Source organism: Eschrichtius robustus, chromosome 8 (assembly GCF_028021215.1).
Source record: "Eschrichtius robustus isolate mEscRob2 chromosome 8, mEscRob2.pri, whole genome shotgun sequence".
NCBI classification, from domain to species: Eukaryota; Metazoa; Chordata; class Mammalia; order Artiodactyla; family Eschrichtiidae; genus Eschrichtius; species Eschrichtius robustus.
In genome coordinates this window covers 130,208,292-130,225,226 of record NC_090831.1, presented here as the reverse complement: position 1 = coordinate 130,225,226, position 16,935 = coordinate 130,208,292, and the positions used below count along the sequence as shown (strand labels likewise).

The 16,935-nt window shown below is 43.9% G+C and overlaps 1 protein-coding gene across 1 annotated transcript in view; it reads left to right on the top strand.

Annotated features, from left to right (window-relative positions):
- ESYT2 (extended synaptotagmin 2) overlaps positions 1–16,935 on the top strand; it is a 75,178-nt gene that overhangs the window by 47,259 nt on the left and 10,984 nt on the right. The window contains exons 9-14 of the mRNA XM_068549787.1: positions 939–1,115; positions 1,958–2,040; positions 3,490–3,538; positions 4,618–4,707; positions 5,131–5,226; positions 15,469–15,543. Coding sequence (XP_068405888.1) covers positions 939–1,115; positions 1,958–2,040; positions 3,490–3,538; positions 4,618–4,707; positions 5,131–5,226; positions 15,469–15,543 — 570 coding nt within the window. The remainder of the gene's footprint in view (positions 1–938; positions 1,116–1,957; positions 2,041–3,489; positions 3,539–4,617; positions 4,708–5,130; positions 5,227–15,468; positions 15,544–16,935) is intronic.

Here is a 16,935-nt window from a genome sequence, read left to right as displayed (position 1 = left end):
ACCATCTAAGCTTGCCCGGATCCAGCCTCCCTGCTGCTCAGATATGTTTGTTGCCACATTATCTAAGCTTTAGACCTGTGAAAATATAAGCAGGGGATTTTGTTTTGTTACGGTTTTAAAAGCGTATTTATCTGTAAAAATGTCTATCTTTCTATGCTGATTGGTTCAGAAATATTACCTGGTAATTTTTTAAAAAGTGTTTTGTGGTGTAGAATGCTACCCTCCAAAAGGTAACTTTACAGGTTGTGTTTGCCTTGAAAGAAATATGAGTGGAGGTTTTTAATTTTATCAATTAAACAACATTTTTGGAAAAGATAACTATGTTAAGTCTGTGAGTCGTATGTATCTCAGATTTTCAGTTTCCTATGCATAAAATAGGTTTAATGACAGTATTTCATAGGATTGTTGTAAAAATTCAGTGATGTAATTGGAAAGTAATTGCATATCAAGGACTTAGGAACAGTCTCGTGCATCCTGTAGTGCCTGTTATCACTGCAGTTACCACTAGTGTTACTACTACCAAAACACAGGACTGTTTGGTGACCCATGAGGCCCTGTGCCATCTGACCTCCTGCCGTCCTGCCCTGCCCAAGTTGGGCTCCTGGGGTCCCTGGGGCACAGTGCCGCTCTGGGACCCCGCGTCCCAGGAGAAGTCTGCAGGAGGTGGTGGCTCACACCAGCGCTCCTGACTCTGGCTCCGGTCAGACCCCTGGGACCCCGCGTCCCAGGAGAAGTCTGCAGGAGGTGGTGGCTCACGCCAGCTGCTCCTGACTCTGGCTCCGGTCAGACCCCTGGGACCCCGTCGCGCTGCTCCTGAGCATTGCGTGTTTGCCTTTGTTGCTCAGGGAGGAGGAGCTGCCTGGTCCCTGGGCACAGGCTTCACCCCGTGCCTGTCGGGTGAGCCAGCGAGCAGTCTGCTCTGTCTTCCTTCTTTCCAGGGTGTCCTGAGGATACACTTTATTGAAGCTCAGGATCTTCAGGGAAAAGACACCTACCTTAAGGGACTTGTCAAGGGGAAGTCAGACCCCTATGGAGTGATTCGAGTTGGCAACCAAATCTTCCAAAGCAAGGTCATCAAGGAGAACCTCAGTCCAAAGTGGAACGAGGTGTACGAGGTGAGGGAGTGGGTGCTGCTGCCGTCCCCCCCTCCACGTTCCTGTTCCACTCCTGCTGCGGGATCGTGGTGTGCTTTAGTTCAGGGTAACCTCAATTCTCTGCTTGCATTTTCCATTTTTAAAACCATTGTACCTTGTATCCCTACCTCACACAAAATTTTAAACCTTAATCGCATCAAGCTATCACGGTAAATAATTAGCCCTTAATACACATAAACGTATTCCAAAATGAGGTTGATTATTTACTGTTTGGTAAATTTTCATTTAATACATCTGGACGTCTCTACATGTCAGTAAATATAGCCGTTCACTTGAGTAGGTACCATCATGTTTTTACTCAGAGAGATCTGGGCTTTTGGGTTCATTGTAACCAGTGCTGTATGAGTGTCGTGGGTTTTCTGCATTTGGCCAAGTTTTCCCCAGATTACGCTCCTCAGAGTGGAATTGCTGCATCACAAGGTATGCGGTTTGGAAAGAACTGAGAAGTGGTGCAGTTTATACCCCATCAGCTTCCCGTCCTCCCAGCCCGGTCTGTTGCCACATCTCTCAATCTCGGAGTGGTGGTGAGTGGGGCGCTTGCGGCCACCCTGCAGCCAGCACTGACCAGGGCCGCTGGCGGAGTGGAGAGACATCCAAGCTTGTGGCCCCCGGTAACTGGGAACAAACGCAGCGGCCCGTGGCCGTGTGCGCGGATATTTCACAGGGACCCTGCCATCCGGAAGTCTGTCGGGTCCGACAGTGGGGACCTCAGTGCTGTGCAGCTGCTACTGCTGACTGCAGTCACGTACTCAGTAGACACGATACTAGTGACTGTGAGATAACTGTGAGCTGTTACCTTTCAGGCTCTGGTCTATGAACACCCCGGACAGGAATTAGAGATCGAGCTCTTTGACGAAGACCCAGACAAGGACGACTTCCTCGGAAGGTAAATCCTTCATGACTGAGGAGAGCGTAGACTCTTTTTCTTTGATAATCAGTGTTAAACGTGTAATATAACTTCAAAAACAGGATTATGTACATGTTATGTGTATTTTAAAATGGCTCTTAGATGTAGCGTTGCTTCACCTTAGACTTCTTAAAACACGTTTTGTTCCTAAAACATTTCACATTTAAGTAAGAAAAGGAAAGCTGCTAGATCTGTGTCCATCATAGCAGCCACACGTTGCTATTTAAGTTAAATTGATTAAAGTTAAACAAAATTTAAAATTCACTTTCTTAGTTGTGCTGCCCCATTTTAAGTGCTCAGTAGCCACGCATGGCCCCAAATCCAGCCCAGCTCTCCAGCCTTTACACCACGCAGGCAGGTGTGCTCTAGGTTATAGAAACAGGTTTTTTAACTTTTGATTTGTTATTGGGTTATGGGGGGCGGGGAATAGATAGTAATTTATATTGTGCCTGTATACTGGAAAAGCAAATATTGACTTGTTTGCTTAAATTGAACAACCTGTACAGCTGAAAAAAATATCAAAAAACACACTTTAGCCTCATCTTTATTATTTAACTGAATTTCTTGTGGCATAAAAGATACAAGGATAGATGACATTGGACAGGTCTGGCTTCATCAAGAATGGCCTGTGTGTTAGGCTGTGACCTCAGAATTCATTCATGAGACAGTTTAATGAGGAGCAACCACAAGATTTCAAGCAAGGCAGTGAACAGATCAGACTTGCATTCCAGTAAAGCCACTGTTAGGTTATCAGGGATTGAGACTGGGGACCGGCCGGCCTTCAGGAGGCTGTTGGAATAGATCAGGAGAGAGATGTCGGGTCTGACCTGGGGCAGAGCTCGGGGGCAGAGAGGAGAGGTGGCTGCAGAAGAAGGGGGTGTCATCGTTCCGTCCTGGTCGTCTCTGGCTCGGGGGCCGGCTCCATGCTCTCAGCAGTGCAGGATTATTGGGGGAAATGGAACGGGCCGTCGGGGATGTGCCGAGCACGAGGCAGAGGCCTCTGCGGCCACAGAGACGCTGGTCAGAGCTGAGGAGCGAGGCTGGGAAGGCAGTCAAGGCCTAATTGAGCCCACGGGGGGCTGAGCCGGAGCAGTGGGCAGCAGCTCAGGGAGAGCGCGTCAGACCCAGGGCGGAATGTGCCTGCACATGTGGGGCGCGAGTGGACAGCTCCGTGTGGGGAAGACCAGCCCTCCCGGCTCTGCCCGCAGCTGTGCCTCGCTGAGTGTTCCCACCTCCCTGCTCTTCCCTACCTCGCTTCGCTCTCGTGGGTGGAAGCTTGGGGAAGCTTTTGGAAGAAGTCTGTTTCTTGGTAAACTAGCATTTTGTTGCATGTCTGGAGTACTTTTTCATAGACTAATGCTTAAGGTTATTTCAGTTGTAAGAAGTGTGTTTCTATGTTCTAAAGTTGTTGTATTGTTATTTCTATAGTCTTATGATTGATCTTATTGAAGTTGAAAAGGAGCGCCTTTTAGATGAAGTAAGTTTCCTTTGAGTATTGTTCTATTTCATGAGTGTTGACAGAGCACCTGCTGCCACCGCCACCTGATGGTCTGAGAACTTAACATCCGCTCACAGACGTTGAGGACTTAGGCCTTCTAGTAACAGCAAAGTGAAAAGAAGTCAGCACCTACCAGACACTCGAAATTCCTGAGGATCCAAACACACACCAACTTTGTTTCAGGCAGGCACGCTCTCCTTCGGAGTCAGGGCAGAATCTGGGAGAAACTCCCCAATAACAGGCATTTTAAAGGTAGTTGGAGTTCACAGCAGAGCTGGCACAGTGCAGTTGATGAGAAATTGTCCCATGAAAGATACCCACAGACACAGTGTGAATTGACAGCAACAGACGTACTTCAAGCAAGATATTGCTATCAGAATAAAAAGGATAAAAAAGGAAGTTTGTGGTGGCTTCTAAAAGATGGGTAAGATTTGGATAAGTAAAGCATAATTAACCAAATCACTGCTGAGATCTGCTTTCAAAGTAACATGTTTCCCTTCCCGTGCACGTCAGCACACACTCAACAGGTATCTGCAGTTTATCGTGTTGTGTGCCGGGTACTGTGTGCAGTGACGGGCAGAGCAGACAAAGCCCTGCACTCGGGGCAGTCTCTTCTTAATACTGAGTGTTTGGGGACCATCCTTGATTAATTGTTTTGTGGCTTTTAAGCTGAAACTAGTGTATACTAATTGTTAGTATATAGTGATGAGGAAAAACAAACCTGTTAACGTGTTTGATATTGAAATTCAGACTTGGGATCAGTGTTATATTCTCTCTTGGCCCGTAAATTCTATGGAAGTCCATACGTAAAAGCCTGACAGTGTTGGGTGGTGTAAGAAGACATTTGAGTCCTTGCGTGTGAATCGGGGGAGGAATTGGGAGTCAGTGAGTTAACACACGCAAAGCGGCCACTGCTGTCAGTGTCTGGGGCCAGCAGCTGGTTCTCAGGCCTGGAGCTAAAGGTGGCAGGACTCAGGCCTTCCACGTTTGTGGAGACTGTTCAGTTTGCGTGTCTGATCCAGGAGGACTTTGGCTGAACTGTCTTGCTTTCTCTGCAGTGGTTCACCCTGGACGAGGTCCTCAGAGGAAAGCTGCACTTGAAACTGGAGTGGCTTACGCTCATGCCAGACGCTTCAAACCTCGAGAAGGTGCTGGAGGGGGTCCCATAACAGCCTGCACTCCTGATCGCTAAGATTAGTACCTGTAAACTGTGCTGCTGCTCACTTAAAAAAAATTACAGCAATAATTTTGACTCCTGTGCTGTAAATCACTACAGTAGCATCAGGGATAAATTAGAGATAATGGAATTTTACAGGTCATTCTCACCTGTTTTATGAGATGCTTAAATTCTGTGCTTGATTATTGCATAGGGATTTGAAGAGCCACAGGTCACCTGAGTGCTTCGTTTGATCGATCTGAATAGAATGTTATGTTCATTGTCTCTGTATTGCATATATCAGATGCTTATTTCTCCACCTTTCTTATTTTCTTGAGGGTTATAGACATAATCAGGAAGAAATAGTCAGGGACCTTGGAAACCCACCTGCTGAAGCTTTTTCCTTTCCTTGTAGGTGCTGACAGACATCAGAGCTGACAAAGATCAAGCCAATGACGGGCTGTCCTCCTCGCTGCTCATCTTGTACTTGGACTCAGCCAGGAACCTCCCGGTAGGTGCCTCCGCGAGAGCCCACTGGGTGCTCGTTTCCTGGCAGTGGATCCTGCTGTGTTCAGCCGCGCCCACGCCGTGTCCCCATTCTTGTTGCTGTGTTTTCACTTCACTCCAGTCCAAGAGAGCAGCAGTGGAGAGGGATACGTGTGCATTTCCTCCATGAGTGTAATTTTATGTTTACATCTTATTGGTTTATCCAGGATGGTCAGAATTATCTTACATGTTTTAAGAAGAAATCTCCAATACATAGGAAAAGAATACACCTAGTAGTTAGAGAAGAAGATTTTCTGTAGAGAATCACTAATTATTAAAATTTAGTGCCCAAAGATGACAATTATATCCCTCTGGCATCATCCTGGAAGTAGCACAGCAGGGTGACGGGGCCGCGTCGGGTGATCCCCTGCACACACGGCTTCTAGCCCAGAGCGGTGCTCCTCCTCGTGGGCGTCAGAGTTGTTCCGCACTCAGAAAAGCCGTAGAGAACAGTTCTTTACAGATGTAACGACCAGAAGCGTGGAGAAGGGTCGGTCAGGCCCTGGTGTGACGCTCGCCTCCACCCTGAGGGTAGTGTGCTCGTGGTCAGTGTTTATCGTTTTGATAATGCGTTTTTTTTTTTTTTTTAAAAGAATTTCACTTTATTTATTTATTTATTTATTTATTTTTGGCTGTGTTGGGTCTTCGTTTCTGTGCGAGGGCTTTCTCTGGTTGCGGCGAGCGGGGGCCACTCTTCATCGCGGTGCGCGGGCCTCTCACTGTCGCGGCCTCTCTTGTTGCGGAGCACAGGCTCCAGATGCGCAGGCTCAGTAGTTGTGGCTCACGGGCTCAGTTGCTCCGCGGCATGTGGGATCTTCCCAGACCAGGGCTCGAACCCGTGTGCCCTGCATTGGCAGGCAGATTCTCAACCACTGCGCCACCTGGGAAGCCCCGATAATGCGTCTTGAGTGCCCATTCACTTGTTCAATAGATGGCCTTTCTTGTTCCATTTCACTGTTGGAGGCCAGTTTTGTTGAAAGAAAGACAACTACCTCCAGATGAAGGGTGTTTCCTCCTGAAATGATACTGGTTCCAGGTCACCCAGGTGCACCTGTAGACAGTCCCCCAGGGTGTGTCCTTGGTGCGGGTGGACGTCTGGGCATCTCACCTCACTGTGATCGCACCATGCTGTTCCTTTACCTCGGGAAATGCACACCCTAATTCTGTTTAGCACCTCTCAAGGGTTTAAAATTGTGCATTACTTGGGCTTTGCTCACAAGCAAAGTCAATGTATTTTGGGCATCTCTATGTTTTATTTAAAGTTTTTAACGATTAAAATCTGATCATGTATTTTTTTCATTTTGGGAAGATGTAGCAATTGTGTGTGTGTAAATGTATATAATTGTACTCTTTCTTTCAGTGAAGGTTTAACCTTTCTGCAGAATTACTTGTACGGTAGAACTTTTTGCTTTTAACCACAGTAATGTTTTAAAGTGTTTCATATGTGCCTGATGGAAGTGAATTTGTTGTGTATTTTAGGATATAGAGGAAAGTAGCGGGGAATTGGCCTCTCTTTAGAACTGTGTGTTTTGTCACATTACATTAAAGTTGAATAACGTCATGAAGGCAGAAGACAGACAGAAAGAAAAGTGATTGTACTAACCTTCTGTTAAAAGGGCACTTTGTGCATGAAGTATGCTCTGGCCGTCAAAGGCAAAGGATCTTTACAAAACCGCCGCCCGTTTGGGCCTGTTTCCACGGGAGTGCGTGCCGTCTCCTGCGTTTCTGCGTGATTCTTTGACTCTGCCTGTTGCATCCTGGTTATTAGTGCTTTTGTGCCTTCATTGACCGCAATCCACCATTCTTTGCTTTCTCCTCCCATTTCCATTTTCCCGAGAGTATCTACGAGGGAAACTTCGGGTGTGGCTACCTAAAAGAGAGGCGAGCGTCGGGACTGGTGTTTTGTGAGAATACCGCCTCAGTCTGTAGCGCACCGTTTGTGAGTTCTCAGTGTTCTTCCTTCCTTCTGTTTGGTGGAGGCTGCTAGAGCGTGCACTGGAGCTTCAGTGCCACCTGCTCGGCGGTGGGATGACGTGCACGCCTTTCCAGCTTCTTGCATGATTGCAGTTCCTGGGCATGCTTCCTTCGTGCTTGTTTTGTGGAACGTAACACTGCTGTAACTGATGTTGGTGACTGCGTCTGGTACCGAGGTGGACGAACCCCGTGAGCCATGGAGGAGCCTTGGGCTCTGACGCTGCTCCTGGCCCTTAAAAAATGAAAAACAAAAAATCATCTGAGGAAAAGGTAGTGAAGCCATAACGGTTAAAATGGATTTTCTTACGGTTCATCTCAATGTGAGATGTAAATGTTTCTTGGCAAGCTTTCAAAAAACTTCCTTAAATCTACTTGCTCCTCCTGGCCAAACACAGAAGTGTCAGAGCTTGGCTTTCCACGAAGTCCCCCGTGGCCTTGGGGACAGTCAGTGAAGGCAGAAACTCACTGCTGCCCTGAAAACGCGCCTTCTGCCTCCCCATTTAACCAGAGCTCCTAGGGTGAAAAAACATGTTGAGTTTATGATTCACTTCTTTTAAGGAACGTGAAGAATTTCCGGGGGTGGATAATTGAGCATTTCTACCTTTATCTGGGAAGCGGATCTTCATCTCACGTGTTTCCCTGAGGCCTTGCTCTGGTGCCTTGATCCCTGGCACTGTTCTTGGTCCTTTCAGCAGTTATTTTCACTTGCTTTGGGGTCAGAGAAAGCCACCGATGGCTTAGTCATTAGTCTAGAAACTAATTATTGATTTAACTCAATAACTAGTGAGATTCTTAACGTTCATTTGTTTCATTTTACTTATTTCTATTTCCGCATGCATTCTCAGTTTATTCTTATTTAAAAAATAAGAAAGAAGGGGGGAGAGCAAAACTGAAAGAACAGGCATTTTGACCCATCTTATAGATGAGGACAGTCAAGCCGCTGAAGAGTGGGTGAGCTGCTGTTGGGTCTCCTCGCATCCCCTGCCCACCTGCTGGGAGGTCAGAAGGAGGGCAGCCATGCGTATCAGCAGCTGTTTCCTGTCACTTCCAGGTGTTTCCTAGTGGAAATCTGTGTTGTAAGCTGCTGTCGATGACAGTCTTGCTCAGCTGCATGAGTTACTGTTTTCTGTAACTGCTTCTTTTAAAGGAAATATTTCTGAACTTGTGTCAGGATTTTTTAACTTGCTCTGTAATATTTAGCTAAGACGTGTCTGGGTTATCCAAGTTAACTTTCCTCCCACATTACCAGAACCACATGCTCTGCTTGATGATTCAGGTACCGGAATCAACAAAATGTCCTACAAAATAAATTCGAATAGACTGATCACTTTTCTCCCCTTTGATTGGCAGTGGGAAGTGAGATCAGTTGTCAGCTGTCCCTGAGGGCCGAGCCTGTGGCTGTGTCCGGGAGAGGGTTTGGGCTGCGGCCAGCCCGTCGCTCTCCTACCTTCTGCTGCTCACTACCTTCTGCTGCTCAGAGCCCTCTTCATGTGCAGCCTCACCAGTGCATTTCCACAGGTGGTCCCGTCTGGGAGCCTCAGCACAGCAGGACTTTCTCCCACGCTGGGAACGGCCTCTTTATCCTGTGGCCTTAGCACTCGGGCCTCCTCCTTTTGGCCAGAGGAACGAGAGGGTGATTTCTGACCCCCGGAGGCCAGCTTCAGACCCTGAGGCCTCCCTGACTACATGCATTTCCCAAGTACTTTCCAAGGGCTCTGCGTGCACAGCTCATTGAGTCTCAGGCTGGCAGGACCTTTTCTCAGATGAGGTGCTGAGATTAGAGACCCAGGGTCGCCACTAGGAAGCCGCAGAGCCGGGATCTGAACACAGCTGTGTGACCCAGAACCCACATTTTCCACCCTCCTGTCTGGTCCATCCTTGTATAAAGTGAACTTGTTATCACTTCATTAAGTTTGTAAGTTCATAATGCTGTGTATGGGGGTTTATCTGAGGGGACCACGTGGTGTTTGCACTAGTGTCCACTTTATACATAAAAGTGTTGGTTGTATAACATGGAGACCCTTGGGTGTGATGCTTCTAGGTGCTCTGTGAAAGTGATTTGAGCTCTCAGTTTAAAAAAGTGCAGGTAACTGTTACTGCCCCCGCTTACGGTGCGCAGCCCCCGAGCGGACGGTGCGGTGACGTCCGGAGGCCCCACGCTGGGCCCTCGCCGAGCGCACCTGAGCAGCCTGATCTGCCTCGCCTCAGGCCGGTGTGGCTTCCCACGCCCGCCCTCGCAGGCCCCTCTTGCACCCCTAACACCCGCCATGGCCTCTCTCTTTGTTTCACTTCACTTGATGCGCTTTGAATAACATGTGCACAGTACAGGTCACATCCATGCAAAGTTAGCTACAGGAGAGGTTCCTTGATACCCACAGGTTGTCCCTCCTCACAGCTCAGGGCAGCAGTTCCCAGCCCGGCCCGGCCCCACCCTCTAGGGGCATCTGCTGGGGCTGGTGTTTCAGGCTGCTTCATAAAGAATAGAATTCAATTTGAAGTTAGTTACAACTAAAGTGATCAAGTTTTTCATCTTAAATGTTAATCCTCAAAGGATCTTGCAAAACAACTCAGTCTTGCCCTTTTGAGGGCAAGAAAGTAATGAGTTTTTGAAAATCAATAAAAGTAGGACATAAAACCTGTAACAATAGAACTTTAAAGCAAGGAGGAATTTTTGAGGTGACTTAATCAGCCTCTGCATTTTGTGCTTGGAAAAGACTGGGGGACGAAATAGATCAGGTCCCGTCTCTACTGTGGTTTTCCACGAGAAGGTAAAGTTCAGAAGGAGGAAAAGTAGCATTTGGTGTTATAGGATATGATTTGGTTTGAGAGCAGTTGGGGCATCTGTGGCCCATTCATTTGTACTTTAGATAAAACCTTTAGGTTAATTATGGTTGATATTTTAGGGGTTTGTTCAAGCAAAGGATAGTAAATAGAACCCTTTCCTCAAGTTTCACTCTTGGATTTTTCAAATCCCAAAGACAAGAGGGGTGGGGGAGTAAAAGAACAGTAATCGTAGAGGGTAAGGAAATATGTTTTGATATTTATAAAGGGTTTAGTCTAAGATAAAATCTTGGGCATAAAAAATACTTTTACAAATGATTTATACTGTTTCTTTGTGTAATTCTTGGTGGTTTTTGTTTAAAGATTTTTTGTTGTTGTTGTTTTCGTAAATTTTCATGTCATTAACCTTAACATAAACTCCTCATTGCATGTTTTATTAACCCTTGGTGTATTCATTTTCTTCTGACTTGAAAGAGTAACCCATTAGAATTTAACCCTGATGTCTTGAAGAAGGCTGCAATTCAGAAAGCTTTAAAGGTAAACTAATAGTTTTCCCTTTGAAAGTTAATTAAAACATATTGAAAGAGATGATGCTCTCTAACCTTTATCGGTTTACTGACAAATTCTTCCCAAAGTAATAGAGTAATTACTTGTTTAGTTGCGGAGAGCCTACTTTTGTTGTCAAAGAATTAGTAGTTAGAAGAATTTAAGTCGATTTTGACGATAAATTTTACAAAATGCCAATATGGTAAATTAGACTTTTGTCCTGTTGGCCTTAGGCAGCAGTATCTAAGGTGGTTTTAAATCATCTGTACTTTAATTGGATTTGAATTTGTGAAAATGGTGAAATAGAAGTTCTGTTTAAAATCTTAACCAGTTTTTAGATTATGATTAAAACGTATGCCCGATGCACCGTGACTTTCCGTTAAAAAAATCACCTCTTCCAATATGCTGAGTCAGGGCTGTCTCTTGAGTCAGTGACCTCGTGGCTTTTGGTGCTGCTAGTTTGGGTGACAGATCTTTTAAGAAGCTTTAAATCTCATTAAATGAGGTATATTGAAAACTAAGTTCCACTCCCGAAAATGACATGAGCATGTATTTTCTGGCTAAATTGTTAAAGGTTTTCTATGACTTACAAATGTTTTATTATTTTTTTCTAATTTCTTTGAGCATTTTAGACTTAAATATTTTGGGGGGTGAGGGGTTAAATGTAGTTGCTTTAAGAAAATTCTATCCAAAGGAATCAGGAATCGTTTTTAATCAGTTTCATCCAGAAGAATAAGTTAAATTTCAAAAGTGAGGAAGACTAGCATTCTGCTTTGATGCAGTGTTTAGTAAGCCCTTAACCCCACCCCACACTGAGGAGGTGAGGTGGACTACTCCTTTGGAGTACTAGTTAGTTAGCAGAGTAGTCGAAATACCTGTTCGGATAGAAAGCCCAGAGATAAACGCACGCACATATGGTCACCTTAGTTTTGATACAGGAGGGAAGAATATACAGTGGAGAAAAGACAGCCTCTTCAATAAGTGGTGCTGGGAAACCTGGACCAGCTGCATGTAAAAGAATGAAATTAGAACACTCCCTAACACCATACACAAAAATAAACTCAAAGTGGATTAAAGACCTAAATGTAAGGCCAGACACTATAAAACTCTTAGAGGAAAACATAGGCAGAACACTCTATGACATAAATCACAGCAAGATCCTTTTTGACCCACCTCCTAGAGAAATGGAAATAAAAACAAAAATAAACAAATGGGACCTAATGAAACGTAAAAGCTTTTGCACAGCAAAGGAAACCATAAATAAGACGAAAAGACAACCCTCAGAATGGGAGAAAATATTTGCAAATGAAGCAACTGACAAAGGATTAATCTGCAAAATTTACAAGCAGCTCATGCAGCTCAATATCAAAAAAAACAACTCAATCCAAAAATGGGCAGAAGACCTTAAATAGACATTTCTCCAAAGAAGATATACAGATTGCCAACAAACACATGAAAGGATGCTCAACATCACTAATCATTAGAGAAATGCAAATCACAACTGCAGTGAGATATCACCTCACACCAGTCAGAATGGCCATCATCAAAAAATCTACAAGCAATAAATGCTGGAGAGGGTGTGGAGAAAAGGGAACCCTCTTGCACTGTTGGTGGGAATGTAAATTGATACAGCCACTCTGGAGAACAGTATGGAGGTTCCTTAAAGAACTAAAAATAGAACTACCATATGACCCAGCAATCCCACTACTGGGCATATACCCTGAGAAAACCATAATTCAAAAAGAGTCATGTACCACAATGTTCATTGCAGCTCTATTTACAATAGCCAGGACATGGAAGCAACCTAAGTGTCCATTGACAGACGAATGGATAAAGAAGATGTGGCACATATATACAGTGGAATATTACTCAGCCATAAAGAGAAACGAAATTGAGTTGTTTGTAGTGAGGTGGATGGACCTAGAGACTGTCATACAGAGTGAAGTGAAGTCAGAAAGAGAAAAATAAATAACCGTATGCTAACACGTACATATGGAATCTAAAAAAAAAAAAAAAAAGTTCTGAAGAACCTAGGGGCAGGACAGGAATAAAGACACAGCCGTAGAGAATGGACCTGAGGACACGGGGAGGGGGAAGGGTAAGCTGGGACGAAGTGAGAGAGTGGCATGGACTTACATATGCTACCAAATGTAAAACAGATAGCTAGTGGGAAGCAGCCGCATAGCACAGGGAGATCAGCTCGGTGCTTTGTGACCACCTAGATGGGTGGGATAGGGAGGGTGGGAGGGAGACGCAAGAGGGAGGAGATATGGGGATATATGTATATGTATAGCTGATTCATTTTGTTGTAAAGCAGAAACTAACACACCATTGTAAAACAATTATACTCCAATAAAGATGTTTAAAAAAAAGAAAAAAGAAAAATACATGATCCTCACCAGAACACTGGGAGGAATCATATCCATACTCTTAGCTCACCATTTCTTTGATAACTGAAGATTATTAACCCACAGAGCGTGATGGTTAGAATGAAGGCTCTCCAGTTAGGCTAGACTGTCTGGGCTTTAATCCCAGCACAACTGCTCGTCAGTGGGACCTGCAGCAGGCTGCTGAGTCCTCCCTGGTTTGTTACTCAGAGTGGTAGTGATATTCTCTTCTGTATGGGAGTGTTGAGTACATTAACTAAGTACATGCATGTAAAAGTGCCCAGTGTAGCGAGCATAATATGTATGTTTTTAATTGCTATTATATTATTTAAGCCTCACAGCTGAGTTCTGGAAATGGTATTATGCCCATTTTATAGATACGAAAACTGAGGTTCAAATAAATACGTAGATCTCAGTAATCAGGTGGTAAAAAGCTAAGATTTAAATTCAACACAGTCTGACTTAAACGCTTATATTTTCATTATCCCTTGTGTGTCTTACTTGTGCTGATGCATTTTGAATATTGCGTCCTGATAGAAAACTTAGTCACTGATCTAACCTTATTTCATAGAATCCAAAACATCATCCATTTTAGGATGCAGGTTTCGCATCCACGGGTTCAACCAACCGAGGATCGAAAATATCCTGAAAAAATCTACAGAAAGTTCCAAACAGCAGCGTTACATTGTGTTTACAACTATTTACATAGCATTTACACTTTATCAGGTATTATATGTAATCTGGAGATGACTTAAATCATACGGAGGATAACACCAGGTCATTTTATAGATGGGATTTGAGCATCCTCGGATTTTGGTATCATGGGGGGTCTTGGAACCAACCTCCCACAGATGCTGAGGGACGACTGTACACCATTATTTTATGTACTGCTAAGAAAGAAAGTAAGGTGCCAGTTAAGGTTTGATAGTGTTTATTTTATACTTACTGAAAGAATTTTTAGACTTAGGATAATCCAAACAGAGATTTTTATCATGTCACATGCACACACAAAAGCAAAATACAAGCAAAATAAATTGATGAAGGCAGTGATAACTACCACTCTAATCTGCCCAAAAACAGGCGCTTAAAGTCATCAATTGTAAGTTTCATTTTGTTTTCAGAGATGTTAGAAAGTTTAAAAGGGGGGGGAGGGTATATTGAAACTGATGAGCTGCAGTAAATCTCTAGGAATGAATGGCTACTTTTTCAGAGATTAAGTAAGTGTATTAGTTAAACTCAGCTTCTGTATCAAGGACTCTAGAGTAGCAGTAGCTTAAGTAAAGACAGAAGTTTATTTCCCTTGAACGTCGCAGAATTCTGGCCTGTGGCTTTGCGGTGCTCAATGCCTCCAGCCAGAAGAGGGGCACAGCAAAGGCCAGACCTCCCCAGACTGTTACAGGGCCACACCTGACTACAAGGGAGATTCGGAAATAGAATCCGTGTCACAGAGGATTTGTGCTCAGCTATGACTCTAGGACTCTCGTGTTAAGGGAAGAAGGAGAAATGGATTTAGGGGGGAAATTAGTATTCTCCCACGGTAGTCTGTAGCCTTGGATTTTTTTTAACAGTGTTTATTTCATTTTGCAGAATTCATTCACATCAAAAAGATGAACCAGAAACTAGATTATCGCAGTAGGTTTGGGCTAGTAATATTTTATTCCAATAATCATGAATTTTACGCCTCTGTCATTGTTGCAGTGTTGAGGATTGACTCTAAAATTATTTAACTTAAAAACATTTTGTGACCTTCTAATTAATTTCCACTAACACAAATACTTAACAGCATCTTCTTGTGGGGCTAAGTTATAAATAAACCTCATGTCCCATATATGTTGCATTTTACTATGTATTCTATCAGCTGTCTGTGCTAAAGTATGCTTCTTAACCATTTTTTCTTATTCCTGAATTTTTCTCATTGCATTTGTATCTGCTTAAATGCGATTTAGATTGACGTTTATTCTTCCAGTCAAAATTACTTAGCAGCTGGTAAGCAAGGTTCGATAATCTGATAGCTACACGTTTGAACAGAAGATAATAAATTAAAAACATAAAAATGTGCCTCTGACGCTTTATTATTTTTATGATTCCAACCAGAAGACTGTTCTGAATCACACACTCTCACATTTGTCCTTCCTGTGCTTTTCTGTTTCCATTTGTTGCACTTTATTCATTTTGTTACCCTAGTAAAATAAGTTTTGAGAGCTGGAATTAACATTAAAGATTTTCGGAAGATTCCGTTTTTCCGAAGTTGCTTGCTTTAAAAAATAAAAGACCTTAACGTTTTAAAATTGTTTGCAAATACAAGTTTTCTTGATTTATTTTATGTAGATACAATTATGGCTTTGGGGTGTGTTAGCAATTAATTGTTTTCCAGTTAAATTGTGCCTAGATACTCCCTGTAACTGAAGTATCAGAAGTAAATAGAAGTGACTGTTAATATAAGCCAATAATTCCATTTTTAGTAATCCCCATTTCAAGATGTGTTTATTGATTTTTATCTGTTTTTTGTTTTTGGATAGTCAGGGAAGAAAATATACAGCAACCCAAATCCTCTTGTCCAAATGTCAGTTGGTCACAAGGCCCAGGAGAGCAAGGTAAGGCGCCGACAGTCTGGCTGGGGCTCCCTGTGACTGTGCTGTCACTGTCACCAGTTGCGGGTGGTGCAGGCATCAAGACCATTGATTTATGAGTCTTTCTTTTGTTTTCTCAAATCAGTTGTTTGATAACCAGCTACTTAATTTGGTATCAAATATATTCATTTAAAAGTCACATTGAAAAGTGACATGAATATGTTAATTATGCTTTTGCTTAATTTCATGGGTAGATGACATGGGACAGATTCTAAGTTTCCTTTGAATGTCCTATTAATATTTTGTTTAAAAGACAACCAGCGGTGCACGGTAAGTCCCCTACATGCGAACGAGTTTCTTCCTGAGAGTGAGTTTGTAAGTCCAATTTGTTTGTTAAGTCCCACAGAGTTAGCGTAGGGTACCCCACTAACACAATCAGCTATATAGTACTGTACTGTAATAGGTTTATAATACTTTTCACACAAATAATACATAAAAAACAAACACAAAAAATAAAACATTTTTAATCTTACAGTACAGTACCTTGAAAAGTACAGTAGTACAGTCCAACAGCTGGCCTCCGGGGCTGGCATCGAGTGAACAGGCAAGAAGAGTTACCGACTGGAGGAGGGAGAGGAGGGGTTGTCGACAATAGGAGCCAGAGGGCAGGCTGCAGTTTCACTCACGCCTGACGTTGATGGCACAGGTTCTGGTTCCTCTGGAACCAGATACACATTCGCGTCTTTGAAAGGTCACAGCTTGAAGGTGCATATGTAGGGGACTTATTCAACAAATATGATTCTATTCAAAAATTGAGAGAGGGCATTGCTGTTGCTGTAATATGTGCTACTTTCAGGAAACATTTCAGCAATTCCTCCCATTTATTTATTTATTTATTTATTTATTTATCTATCTATCTATCTATCTATCTATCTATCTATCTATCTATTTTTATGGCTGTGTTGGGTCTTCATTTCTGTGTGAGGGCTTTCTCTAGTTGTGGCAAGCGGGGGCCACTCTTCATCGCAGTGCGCGGGCCTCTCACTATCGCGGCCTCTCTTGTTGCGGAGCACAGGCTTCAGACGCGCAGGCTCAGTAATTGTGGCTCACGGGCCCAGTTGCTCCGCGGCATGTGGGATCTTCCCAGACCAGGGCTCGAACCCGTGTCCCCTGCATTGGCAGGCAGATTCTCAACCACTGCGCCACCAGGGAAGCCCCCTCCCTTTTTTTAACTGCTAACCATTAATCTAAGAAACTTCCTGATGTGCAGCACTCCGCCAGCCTGGGGAGGTTGTGGAGTGAGGGCCACACACGCGGATGGCGCATTGTCATGGGGGCCGGACCCGGGCTGGGGGCTGCTGGCAGGTCATCCGCTGACACACTCCGGACCTTCCACAGTTAACTCGTGATAGGACA